The 13,235-nt window shown below is 50.5% G+C and overlaps 5 protein-coding genes across 5 annotated transcripts; 3 read left to right on the plus strand and 2 right to left on the minus strand.

Annotated features, from left to right (window-relative positions):
• Nucleotides 1-44: 44 nt before the first annotated feature.
• On the minus strand, nt 45-4,572 carry FIBRA_04513 (uncharacterized protein; the record flags this gene model as incomplete). The annotated part of the gene is made up of 21 exons (XM_012326308.1): nt 45-360; nt 417-484; nt 537-677; nt 730-893; nt 949-1,039; nt 1,104-1,279; nt 1,335-1,529; nt 1,585-1,679; nt 1,734-1,996; nt 2,051-2,197; nt 2,377-2,423; nt 2,473-2,586; nt 2,645-2,735; nt 2,788-2,854; nt 2,912-3,068; nt 3,121-3,223; nt 3,281-3,440; nt 3,499-3,911; nt 3,966-4,220; nt 4,294-4,373; nt 4,437-4,572. 21 exons carry the CDS (start codon nt 4,570-4,572, stop codon nt 45-47), a joined length of 3,279 nt encoding a protein of 1,092 aa, XP_012181698.1.
• A 290-nt stretch (nt 4,573-4,862) lies between these two features.
• FIBRA_04514 (uncharacterized protein) lies at nt 4,863-6,231 on the plus strand (the record flags this gene model as incomplete). Its single annotated transcript, XM_012326309.1, has 3 exons — nt 4,863-5,478; nt 5,525-5,991; nt 6,043-6,231. 3 exons carry the CDS (start codon nt 4,863-4,865, stop codon nt 6,229-6,231), a joined length of 1,272 nt encoding a protein of 423 aa, XP_012181699.1.
• A 158-nt stretch (nt 6,232-6,389) lies between these two features.
• Nucleotides 6,390-8,446, minus strand: FIBRA_04515 (uncharacterized protein; the record flags this gene model as incomplete). Its single annotated transcript, XM_012326310.1, has 9 exons — nt 6,390-6,412; nt 6,466-6,588; nt 6,642-6,746; nt 6,804-6,975; nt 7,026-7,040; nt 7,105-7,179; nt 7,503-7,615; nt 7,666-7,809; nt 7,861-8,446. 9 exons carry the CDS (start codon nt 8,444-8,446, stop codon nt 6,390-6,392), a joined length of 1,356 nt encoding a protein of 451 aa, XP_012181700.1.
• Nucleotides 8,447-9,398: 952 nt separating this feature from the next.
• FIBRA_04516 (uncharacterized protein) lies at nt 9,399-10,161 on the plus strand (the record flags this gene model as incomplete). Its single annotated transcript, XM_012326311.1, has 3 exons — nt 9,399-9,482; nt 9,537-9,626; nt 9,676-10,161. The coding sequence occupies 3 exons, from the start codon at nt 9,399-9,401 to the stop codon at nt 10,159-10,161; spliced, it is 660 nt and encodes a 219-aa protein (XP_012181701.1).
• A 1,062-nt stretch (nt 10,162-11,223) lies between these two features.
• On the plus strand, nt 11,224-12,553 carry FIBRA_04517 (uncharacterized protein; the record flags this gene model as incomplete). The annotated part of the gene is made up of 3 exons (XM_012326312.1): nt 11,224-12,344; nt 12,408-12,418; nt 12,471-12,553. The coding sequence occupies 3 exons, from the start codon at nt 11,224-11,226 to the stop codon at nt 12,551-12,553; spliced, it is 1,215 nt and encodes a 404-aa protein (XP_012181702.1).
• Nucleotides 12,554-13,235: the final 682 nt, after the last annotated feature.

A 13,235-nucleotide genomic window follows, 5' to 3' on the forward strand; every position in this document is an offset into this window, starting at 1 on the left:
ATATACCCACTCCTGGACGATTGCATAATTCCTTCACCAAAGTGTCACGTCGCATCTTCCTTAACCAACCCCACCATGCTCTCAAAAGTACTGTCCATCTCCAAATCGGCCAGATATTTACTCTCCAACAAATAATCCTGTTCGATCCCTTCCACCTCATCAGGCGAAATCCCTGGCCATCGCAGAGCAATTTCGGATTGATCTGGGACCTCCAATGCTTCCACGGGCGTCGAGATGTAGCCTTTCGGTGTACTGTGTGCTCTCGAAGTTGCCTGCAGGGCTGCATACAAAGCAGTATTTCTGAACCGCATATTCAGCTCTGCGTCAGGAACATTGGCCGTCTGCCGTAACACATTCCAACTTTCAAGAATTGAAATGAGCGAATAAGGACTCGCTGAACACAATTAGTGACGCACTCATCGTGGATGTATATTCGTCGCCATACAGTTCTAAACGCAGACAGTCGCCGAGCGCTAGGTATATTCTGAGTTCATATTAGGATTGGGCCGCCATTGAAGAATGTGATCACTACCCACCCTCGCTCGCGAAAGTATCTGGAGCGCTGTAGCATAGTCTCCTGGACTGTCAGCATTATCTTTGAGGCTTAGAACATCTGCTAGATCCTCAGGAGATAGGGCCTTTCCCTGCAGTAATTGTCGGACGAGTTGCTTGAATATCTAAGACCTGAAGTTGAAATCACTATGAAATACATATTATTGAAACAGATACCTGTTGCAGTATCCTTCGATCAGATAGCTGGGACGCCTTCGCCCTTGCGATCACGTCGACTTGCGCCTCCAGTGATTGCTTTCCGCGGACATTAACAAGAGCTGACTTCAAGTCGTCTAAAATCGTCTCATGCACGCTCACGAAATCCAGTCCATCATGAAAAGCTATAAACATGCCGATTGTTAAAGTGCTCAATATGTAATGAACAAGGAGACGTACAGTCTAAAGTCTTTTGACTGATTGGATTCTGAACCTCCTGCACCTCATGCAGTTGTGCCAAGTGCGCAAGCTTGCCAATACTGAGCATAAGCTAATTTTACCCCGGGCCAAGACATTAATGCACAGTACACTATAATAAAAACGAAATCACATACGTGTTTCGATACCAATTCCGAAGCATGATCAGCTTCTGAGAGTAGAGCTTCAGATGCAAGTTCATATCGGCCCTTGTAAACATCGTGAATCCACGACACAGCCGGAATCGAGTTGTCAGAGAGAAACGCGTCCAGAAACTCGTCGTGTCCAGCAGCGAACATGGCTCTGAGCTCGCCTGTATGAATACTAAACTGAGTCCCACAAGGAGTGTCCCAAGCACCATAACTTACCGTGCTCGATATACCAGTGGTACAGCTCTGTAGTAAACTCCTCTTTGAATTGCTCAACGTAAGCTTGGATCCGTGTAGCATTCGGATTATCCTCTGGAGGGTAAACGGTCTCCTTGTTACACAAGGAAGCCAGGCTGCGGAAGTCGCGATATTCTTCAGCGAGTCTAAAGGCCGCATTTGCGTGTCCATTTCTTCCTGCATAGTTCGTCAATCTCATTGGAATGACCATAACTAGTTACGTCAAGCATACGCAGTGTCTCCAACACTTCAGGCCGCACTTGGTGAAATTTTTGTGCAAGATCGTATCGTTCTCGCTCCGATCTAGGGTCGCTTGCTGAGAGGGGACTGGAAGGCAGGTCAGTGAGCACTAGATACGTTCAATATCATTGAGAAGCAGACCTTTCAAGCCACCGCAATCGTTCTTGAATGCAGGTGAATAGTGTCGAAGCTAATTCGGGGAGCTGTTCTCTTAATTGAACCCTGGTTTGAGTAGACTCGGCATCTGGACTCGGAGTTTCTACCACCTTGGTTGTGGCAATAACTAGCTCGAATACAACTTCAATAATGTTTGGCTGGCTTGACCAAGGATCCAACAATGGAAGTTCAATCCCATACACTCCTGAGTTGTAGATGCGATAGCTGATTGCTGACTGAAGTATCGTCTATTAGAGGCGTAAGTTGTTTCAGTCTGGATTACGATCCAAAAACTACGTTACCAAGACAATCCGGTTGCTTTCGCATATATCCTCGGAGAGATTTTGGCTGTGCGCATGCAGTGATCGCCGAACCACATCCAACACGCAGGGGATGAGGCCACCTATAGCCTCCACTCCACTTTTGAGGAACGATCGAACACAATCTTCCTGATCATGCTGACTATCAGCATCTATATAAGCATCAATCGCTTCGTACAACACGCTCCCTGTGCGACTGGAACTGTGACTATCATTTGATTAATGTGCAATGTAGATGGGAAACTGGAGGAACAATCACGAACCCGAGAAAATCTTCATGTCGCAACCAAAGCTGATGAGCTGCGTACAGCTTCTCTGCGTCTGTAGCGAGCAACTGCCGGCTCCTTTGGGACATCTGGATTAAGCGTATCAGATATACATATTCTGCATCGCCGGTGATGTACTCGCTTTGGTTAAGACAGCGTTATCGTTGATGAATTTAATGAGGAAGCTAAGTCGTTCCTTTCGTCCAGATATCTGGGCTTGAAGGTCATGGCTGGGACGTACTACTTCTGAATCTGCACAGCGAGGCAATTGTATAAAAACGGAACCCCAAAAAAGTAACCAGAGTCTTACCTGAACGTAGTATTGCCTGACTGAGTTGTTGAGCTCCAGACATAAGTGCTTCTTCGTCGATTTCGGGAGGGAAGCTAAATTGTAGTGGGTTCTAGTACGCCCATCAGCTCCTCATAAAGATGAAGCATCAGCAGGAGCACTACCTCCGGGTTTGAACCATATAGAATTGCCTGTGTCATAATGGAGACCATCAAAGTCGCCCGACCACTCCTGATTAAAGATGGAACCTTTAGGACACGGGAGAATACAAAATGTCGGGAAACGCACTCAGAATTGAATTGGGATACTCGATCCAACTCAAAATAAGCTTTTACCATCGTAGTGGCCGTCAAAACTAGCAGCTCGCTCTCGCCATCAACGACACCGACACCGAGAGTACGGTCTGTCGCAGATTTGAGTTCAAGGCGATCCATGTACACTGTATCTGCAGAGAAATTCAAAATTCGTTTTGAGCTATGGACAAGTGACCAACTCACCTCGCGCACAGAGGGCAACGGCGTCCCCGAATTGAATAACAATCAGTTCGCCATTCATGACCAGTTGTAACCTAGGATGCAGCGGGGCGCCCGAACTAGACGTCTATCTCGAAGCAGAGGTCACAACAAACAAAATCTATACCTAGGGTACTTCACTTACGCTTTGATAGGGCACTCCTCTGACATTCAACACTTCAAAGGTATCGGGCGTGCATAACAAGTGAGCAATTGCATAGATTCGTCGAGGATGTGGACCAAAGTCCATACTCGCCTCTTCGTCCTGGCCAGCGTATGATACCAGGAGAACAAGTTTTCCATCGCTGTAAAACCAGTTATTATTTGTTTTTTAATCCGATAAATTGCACTGGCGTCACTGACCCTTCGACCTTGAGATCTACAAATTCGAGGTCAAGCTCTATATCGTCGGGGGACGCGGAGGCGAACGCGTTTCGGATGGCCTGCCGAGTATCATCCATAATATCGGTATCTACAACTAGTTCTTGCCACCCTTCAAATGAAAGATTCCACTTCTGTATTCTTCTATTTATGATGGCCCACAATGCTCTGCCCTGCGAGTCGGTGCCTGGTTCAGCAAGAGCGATCGCGTTGATGTTTCCTGGTTCCGGCTGAATGCTGGGAACGGACCAAAAAGAAGGTATAAGGCGTGAAATTGACATGGAAGCCCGAGGATGGCTGAAGACATGAGCGGTTAAGTGATGGCTGCCCCCAGATGCAGTGAGTATCAGGCGGAATAAGCGGCCCATGGACGTTGATACTATATAGGTTTGTGGCTGCAAGAGGGGCTACGTTAGTATACAAGGCCAACTAGCACCTTCCAAACGCACGTCAGCTCTCGTCAAAGTTGTAACTCGCTCTTCACGCTCTAAATCAAGAGACATGACTAAGAAATTGTCGCCGCCCGCGAGACCCATCCCAAGCCCATCCCAGAAGCGAACTTCACCGGTCGGAGAACTGACTATTAGCCCAGGCTCCCTAGATGACCCATAAGGAACGAGTGCGTGAAATGGCGTGGCCATCGGGTCGTTAATATCGCTTACAGGGCAGAGGAAGATGTAGCAAGTCGGGGTACCCGTCAGTGCCTGAGGGACATGTCAGCACCACATCTTGCTGTGAATAGCCAGAACGTTTTCTTGCCTGAGCATACTTCCAGACGAAGCACGTCTCGACTGAAGCCACAATTGCAAACCCAGTCAAAGGGTCAACGTCTCCACTGAAAGCATCGCGGTAAAAATCTAAAACAAACAACACATGACCAGTCAAATATAATTGCAAAGCAGATTATGGGGTGTGCAAACCTGCTGCCTTCAGCGCCTGCCTTACTTCAACTGGCAACTGGGCGTAGAAGGTGGCAGTGAGCTGCTCAGATTTTGCAAAGATAGTCTCTGCTTTTGTATGGCGCTCCTGAGTATCAGGGTTCCCGTCCAGATCCATCCCAGAAATTTGAGAGCTATCATCCTTCACGGACGGTAGTCTCTCTCGGTGCCGTGTTGCGAGGGGAGTAGCAAATCGGGTGGAGACCTGGCTGGTACTTGGTCTTGGACGTCTTCCGATAGGAGATGTTTGTGCGCCAAAGCCAGAGCGCGTTGTACGGCGGGGGGCAGGGGAGGGTGAAAACGTCGCCATCGCGTTAATATACAAGGTGCGAGTCGCGTCCTCGACGCGTCTGTATTCGCGTGTGGCGTCAAAAACACTGACAAACACTTGCCCTTCCAGATACCGTCATGTTTGGGATCGAGGACTACGGCAGCGACAATGACAGCGACGTGGAAACTCGGCCGACACCCTCAACATCCAAGCATATTTTATCTCCAAAGTCGTCTTCACTCCATCTCCCGCCACCAACCAGCACGAATTCAAAATCTGCTGGCGGACTGTCTCTACCTCCTCCCAGGGCTAAGCGTCCCAAGAAGATCACCATAGGCTTACCAGATCTCTCCCCTGAGGACGGCCAGACTAATGGAGATAAGAGTCCCCCTGCTAAGAAGCCACGTCTACAGTCTGGCGCACGTTCTTCGGCCCTGCTTTCTATGCTTCCGGCCCCAAAGAACAAGGCAGTCCCAGTCGTTATACCAGAGAGAGTACTTGGCGGTGGTCGCGGACCTGGCCTCGTTTTCAATACTGCATCGGGTAGGTCTACGCGATCAACGACTGTTGAAGACGCGGAAGATGATGGGGAGGAACAGGCGGGTGTAGCCTTAGATAACTCCAAGCCATCCATTTCCTTCCTACCGCCCTCTTTGGCGAAAGGAAAAGCGAATGTATCCGTGGAAGAACAGAATGAGCGGCCTACCCGTATCATACCTAGTGCGACACCGGCCCTAGATTTCTTCTCGTTAGGTAGGCCGTGAGCTGTCCTTTTTCTTCGCACCTAATTTCGATGTAGGTTCTTCCAGCTCAGCGACCGTCTTGCCCTCGGCTGGCACACCAGCTACTTCCCTGCAGGTGCGACTTCCGGCGCCTCCGGTTGCGTCCTCGTCTGCATCTACAACGACTGTCCTTCCGGGGATATCGTCAGCTCCGAAGGTAGACGACTTTGTACCCCCCGACCCAACTCCACAAGACCCGTATCCGGGCTACTATCTTCTGCCCTCAGGCAGCTGGGCTGCATACGATCCCGAATACTACCACAAGTTTTACGACAAATGGAAACGCGAGTATGATGCGCATGTGCGCGCACTGGAAAAGGGTACCGCCAAGGGCTTCGAGGCGGTGGACACGGAGGGCGCGCAGGAATTCAATGCTCTCAGAGAGATGGAGAAAGCAAAGATAGAAATTCAGGAGAGGGAAGAGAGGAAGGCATTAACCACTGCCGGTGCGGACGTATCCGCCGCGCCGAAGATGAACGTCAAGGTTTGTTCTATCTCTTACGACAATAGTATGTTGCTTACATCCTGATTTCAGGGAGCAGCATTAGGTGGCCGAGCCCGGACACGGCATCAGCTTGCCACTTTACTCACAGAAGCCTATCAGAATCGAGAGTCGCTGGAGGAAAAGATTGCTCAGGGTCGGAGGAATAGAAAGGAAGCGGGTAATAAATATGGTGAGGCTCGCATGTTCACCTGCGTAGCTATTTTCTTACGCAAGTCATAGGCTTCTAAACCTCCCTGGAGGCCTCAGTCTTACATGTTATTGCATCCATTAGCGATTAAAACATAGTAACAACATCAACTCCAGGGTCAGCCAAATCCGTAACATTAGATCACTGAGTAACGATACAGACAAACTACATGTACACATAAAAAGATAATCTACTTCTGCGACGATGAAAATTCTAAGACCAGAGCAATGAGTGCGCGGATATGCTTCCGTGGCGGTTTTACTCACTGGTAACAGACTTCGTGCCCTCCGATATGGCATGCTTAGCAAGTTCACCGGGCAGAATGAGGCGCACGCTGGTCTGAATTTCCCTTGACGAGATGGTCGACTTCTTCGAGTACGACGCAAGTTCTATGTCCACAGCCTGAGAAATGATTCAACGACACATGATGCACTTCACTCACTTGAAGCTTCGGTGGCTATCCGCTCGAAAATATCGTTGACAAAGGAATTGAGGATTGCCATAGCTTTGTTGGATATACCCGTATCAGGATGCACTTGCTTGAGCACTTTGAAAAATTGTCAGTTCGAAACACCAGTCAAGCAGAATCCATACTGAAGCGTACCCTTATAGATATATGAACTGTAGGTCTCCTTACGCGCCTTTCGTCGCTTCTTCTTCTCCCCCTCAGGACCTGCAGGCTTTGCAGAAGTCTTCTTGGCTGCCTTGGATGTCTCAGACTTGGCAGGAGCTTTGGATGCGGTGGAGGCAGGTGCCTTGGATGCGGTGGAAGCAGGCTGCAAAGTGTGTTAATTTGTGACAAGTCATGATCCGACTATTGAATTACCTTAGGTGCCATGAGCTAAATGAATTTAGACTACAAACCATTAAACAACATTCAACCACGAATAACAGCGTCAACACACCTTGGAAATGGGAGCGAGGGATGGTGCAAGTAAGGGACAAAGGGTGAGCAGGGTGCCTCCCCGCGTTGATGATGCCTTTTAAACGCGGTGAGCAGATGATCACGTGAACGCGTTCAACAAGAGATACGCGACAACGTGATCGCGACATGCCACAAGCGCGAGTCACCACAAGTTAAGCTTCAAGCGCCTAACGTAGAACGCTGAGCTCTGGTCATGACTAGCACGAAGAGGAGTAGGTTGAATTGGGACTGTATTCACCAAAATTTAAAAAGGTACGCATTTTACAGGGATATACGGCCAATCATTGCCACAACTTTTGTTTCGGCATCCTCAACCCATACGTGAGCTTCTTTCTCGCTAGCTCCTCGCGCACAGTATACGGATACTGTTCGATTCACCACCAGCGGATTAATTGCGCGATACTCAAATGATTTGACCGCAATATCAAAAGATTGTGTCGCATAGGTGTCTAGAAGCATGAGCGCGGTCAATGGTCCATGAACAAGCCTCTCTAAGGGTGGTGAGTAAACCGCGCTGTACTACAGCACTCGGGGCACTAACCGGCATATCCCTCAGACCTCTGCGCATAGTCCTTGTCAAGATGAATATAATGACCGTTGAAAGTCAGTGCGGAAAAGCGGAACAATGTGGTAGGACTGGGAGTGTATTTCAAGCAGAACTTTGGAGAAGCAGGCAGGTCCTTGACTAGAAATGCGACTCAGCAAAACCTATACTAGGTCATCAAAGCATACTCACCTATCCTGGCCTCCCTCCTGTTTCCGGGGGACGCGAGATATACATGAGACCGCTCTTCCTCTATAGCAACCTCATCACTACCCTCCTTCCGGTACTCTATCTTCTGCTTGACAAAGACCATCGGCGAGCCCTTTTCAAACCCCTTTTTCTCTACGGAGCTGACTCTGGCAGTCGCAACAGCTTTCTCACCAATCAACAGAGGATGCCTCCAAACGATCCTACCACCCGCGCACATGCGCCGTGTCCACGGTTCAGGGGGACAAAAGTCCGTATCGGTACCATCAGAGCGCAGAGCATGTTCCGGATTGCGAGGGTGAAAAAAGACGAGATGGTGCCCGTATCCTAGTGGCGTCTGCTCTGTGGGTGGTTGAAAGGGCGCTATAGTACCGTCGCGGGTAGGCAACGTAACGTACAAATCAGACAAATGCTCTGGTCGCAGCGTATCGGTGAGCGTGAGGATCTTTTCATGACGAATCCATGCGTCGAGCGCAGCCAAATTTGCAACCGAGACTGGTGTGCTATAGGAGCGGATTAGTCCCCCTGGGACGAGTACACGCATCCGGCAGGCAGTTGTGAGAAGTGGCATTCTAGATGGATGCGCACAATAGAAATCAAATATCGGACCTGCGTGGAGGGTACCGCCACATACCGTTACCGGAGAGCGCTCACAGATTGGACTGACAGTTGTTGCGCAGAAGTACCACCATTGGTGACGCGAGTCAGACGTCGAGGGAAGAGAATTTTATAACCAAGGTCAGTACGTGCTGTACAGTCAAGCTCGGTGATTTGAAAGCATGGAGAGCCCGGGTCACCCACATCGGCCGATGGACAGTCGGACTGCTTGCTATATGCACAAGACAGGCGTAGGTATATTTATAGCTCGTAATGGCGACGCATACGTCCCCGCTGCTGCCGGCGGTGACCTTGACAAGGCAGGCTTAAGAATGACGAGCGACGGGTGAGGAGAGTGAAACCCGGAGGCGAGCAATGGCCCATCGGCGGGGAGACGCGTGACGGAGTGTGACGAGGCGTGAGTATGCGCCCGCATGCCGCGGTATGCCATGGCTCCTCAGAGCAGCTCCTCTCTTCTCCAGCGGCGCCATCGTCGTCAGCTTATAACTCGCGTCCGCAACGCCAGCGCTGCCACGTCCTTCTTTCTCTTTCTCCTCGCAGCCGCTATATAATTGTTCGCTCTGCCTCGCCCATTGTGCGCTGTTCCAGCGTGTCCATCAATTTCTATTCTTGCGGGTTTTAGCGGTCGCCGCCAGAATCCATCCTGGGCAAGATTGCTCCGCCTCTCCGGCGCGCTTTCCCTTCCTACCTTTTAGGACCGCTCTCCCCATCTGCTCCCGCCTAAATTCCTCACTTGTCCCCATTGTTCCTCCACCCGGCCTCCAGTAATCTAGCTGGACAATGACCAATCTTTAATCCTCATTTCTCTCATAAAGCTCGGACACGATCTCACTTTGTGTATCATTATCTCCTCGACAACTCGCCTCCCCGCTGTAGCAATCGCCGCCAACCACCTCGCAGCCGACATGGCTGCCATTGTATCCCCACGCCCTCGCCTCGCTCGTCCTCCGCGCTCCATCATGGAGCCCCCACATATACAAGAGAAGGCCGTGAGTCTAGTTCTGCATGCATGATCTTTCTGGGGCTCATGTCCATTCGTTTAGCACGTCGGTCCGCATAGGCGGGCGCCCCGCAGCCCTCCGAGGCTTGGATCCCCTATTGATCTCTTCGATCCTCGTGCCTACAAGTCCAATGTCAGTATATGCGTCTTTAGTACTTCGTGTATGCTTACCCTCACCGCAGATCTCCAAGTCATCGACGCCGTGTAGCCCCATGAAGAGACGCAGAGGCCTTACATTCAACCCAGTCCGCTCGCCGCGACGGCGGCATTGTATGCGCACCGAATGCCCTCTTTCTCCGTTGGGTGGACCTGCATTGTTCGACCGCCTGCCGTGGATCTCGCAGTTAGAGAATTCACCAGATTCTGTTTCTGCATTCGATATTGCAGACTTATCGGTCCTGGCAGAGGAGCTATCTCGTCCGCAATCGCCTCGTACAGGTCCCGTTCGTCATCGCAAGTCATCGCGGTTTAATCAACTCCCATCTATCGACGATTTCGATTATTTCCCTCCACATCTCCACGAACTTCCGGTGTATGCACTACTCCCGCCGGACCGATATCCGCCTACTCCGCGGACGCCACCACCCAGGGAAACATTCCTGCCTTCTGATATCCATTTTCAAGGACTTCGTCCGGCCTTCCCACCGGGATTCGATGACTCATGTTAATTGCCTCGTATGCATTGGCCATTTACATCTCCTTCTCACCTCATCCACTCCAGCCGCTCAGTGCTGTCGATATTCCATGTGGCATGGACAGAGTCTCCTGAAATTCCTCGTCTGCTTCTATTTGGCCTTTCGGATCTCGCCTTATTTGCTAATTATCTGGCCCACGGGCTGATATTACAAGCTCGCCACACGTCCTCAACGCATCCGACGAATCTATCTTATTTCTATTCCAGCACTGCTGTCTCGTACCACGCTTGTACTCTGATTCAAAACCATCACGACTCACGATCTCACACCTGATTTAATCCCTTGGCTTGTTCAATTTCCTCCTTCGCCAGCCAACCTCTTCGCTTCGATACGTGCTGCGGCTGCACCATTGATTTTTGCAGCACTTGATTTATATTCTTTGATTTTGTCATTCGCTCCGAATTGGGTCAGTCATTCATGTGTACCACACGAATTTGTTCAAGGCTACGCGTTACATGATTGTCGATTCGATTCCGCCCCTTTTTCTTCATCTATCCTCTGACCCACTATATATTCTGAAGACTGTGTTTCCCCTGCTATGCGATGTATATCAGATGTCATACGTACGTTATCGCTGCTCCCTGTTCGTACCTGCACACGTTTTCGTTGATGCTGTTCCCTTTCTACTCATGCCGCTACGGACATATTCCGACTTCTCTATTCTCGTATAATATTCTATATCGCGGTGGTTGGCAGTTCTCTGCTCGTACCTCTGTCCAGTGCTGTCGACGCTGTCTGTAGATGTACTAGTACTGTACGCAAATCACGAACTGGTTTCTGATCACGATCGATTTGTCTGGATGCGTTCGCTACGCTGCCGTCCAAGGGGCTGGATGTCTGATCTTACATTGCACACTGGTCGAGTCATGACTAGACTGTTCTGCTCTTCGATCGAGCGTTCACCCGGTGCTCTCGACTACTTACTGACTTGCACCCAGGTCACCGCTCCACGGTCATTCCAGCTTAAAAGAGCAACGTTTATCGACGGTCTATTATCGCTCAGTGTTCCCCTCTGTTGCTGGTCTTGCCCCCACAATGGCTACTGATCATGCACGAATCGCCAATTTCGGCGCGGGCCCCTCGGCACTCCCAGTCTCTGTTCTTGAGGAAGCGACGAAGGGTCTTATGAACTTTCAGCAGACGGGAGTCGGAATTGCTGAGATATCACATCGCTCGAAGGAGTTCCAGGCGTTCCTCGGGAACCTCGAGTCTCTCATACGCACACAACTCGATGTCCCACCCACGCATCGCATTTTGTTTACGCAAGGTGGCGGCTCAGCCCAGTTCTCAGCAGTCGTGCTCAACCTTCTTGCGCGCTATCGCCTACTTCACCCTGAACGCAATACGGAGGAGACAGTTTTAGACTACGTCGTGACGGGCTCGTGGAGCAAGAAGGCTGCAGAGGAGGCCCGAAGGCTCGGCGGTGGACAGGTGAATGTTGTCGTGGACTCACGTCAGTTCTCGGAGAGCGGTAAAGCATTTGACAGCATCCCTCCCCACGCTGCATACAGGTTCTCGCCCGACCCGGCGCTGATCTACTACTGCGAGAACGAAACGGTAGACGGCGTGGAATTCTCCCATGACGATGCTTCACCTGCTTCATTCCCATATCACCTTTTGGGAGGTGGCACCAATGCGCTGGTGCCCCTCGTCGCCGATTACTCTTCTTCGTTTATGTGTCGCCCAATCCCCCATCTTGCAGACCATGCGATAATATATGCTGGGGCGCAGAAGAACATTGGACCGGCGGGCTTGACGATCCTCATCGCCCGCGAAGACTGTATTGTCGATGTCGATGCTGCTGCCAAACTAGGAACTACACCGGTGCCTTTGACACTGTCGTACAAGACCCTTGCAGACTCGGGGAGTTTGTATAACACGCCCCCCGTGTTGTCAATCTACATAGCTGGTTTGGTTTTAGAGCGGATGCAGCGGCACGGTGGCCTGAAGCATTACGAGGAGACCAACAAGCGAAAAGCGGAGAAGCTCTATGCGGCGCTGAGAGAAGGTGAGGGCAAAGGTGTCCTACGTAGGAAGGTGAAGGAAGGATCCGGTAGTTGGATGAACGTTGTGTTCGAGGTGGTTGGTCCAGACGCGGAGAAGGCGTTCCTGGAGGGAGCCGAAGCCAGAGGTATGACAGGACTTAAAGGGCACAGGTCAGTCAATGTGTCATGTTCAAGTAACAGTGAATTAATTAGTTTCACCCGGGGTCATGAAAGATCTGTCGGAGGTGCGCTCGGTTTTATGTACATCCGTTGCCTAATTTTGACATGTCATACAAGGTGTCCGCGTGTCGCTGTACAACGCGATAACCGAGGCAGAGGTCGATCAGCTTATCGCCTATATCAAAGAATTTGTACAGTAGGGAGAGGTGCGTAGTGATGGAATGCTTACTACAAGTGGGGACGACTATTGTAGACGAAGTGCTGTGAGCCGCCGCTTGCATTCACTGGGTAACTAGCGACTATCCAACGTGTTATCTGAATCTAAATAATCCAATGAGACATTAAAGTCGGAAACCAGGCTCCCGGTTGCGACTAGGCAATATTACTGTCACTGACGACACTCTACATAGGTAAAGGAAAAAAATGACGCAATCAACCGCTGCCAACACTCCTTGGTAGGGAATGGTCAGGGCCCTCTCATATGTTCTCCATCCTTGATGAGGCGGTGGCAACTTTTTACCGTCACTCGTCTGCGCGTCTTTTTCGTATATGATTCGCTCTCCTAAGACTCTCATTCTCATCGCCGCTCTACGTGACGTCCACACCTACACCGTTCGAAGAAACCGGAGGTTTCAAGTTGTGTTGCGAGTACTGATACCTAACGTCCTCGCCAACAACGTTCCTAGAGAAGAGCTCCGCAGCATTGACCGCCACATCGTCGACCTCAAGAAAGCCTACGTCTAGTGTCAGCTCTGAGCCCGCGAGGAGATGAATTGCTCGCATTCAAGGCGAAACGGCTTTGAAATTGAGAAAACAGCCTATATGCGGCAACGTGCTGTCTCCAAAATCAGATCGAGTGCAGTGGACCGCCACTAAAGAGCG

The sequence above is a fragment of the Fibroporia radiculosa genome (assembly GCF_000313525.1).
Source record: "Fibroporia radiculosa TFFH 294 genomic supercontigs, scaffold3160, whole genome shotgun sequence".
NCBI classification, from domain to species: domain Eukaryota; kingdom Fungi; phylum Basidiomycota; class Agaricomycetes; order Polyporales; family Fibroporiaceae; genus Fibroporia; species Fibroporia radiculosa.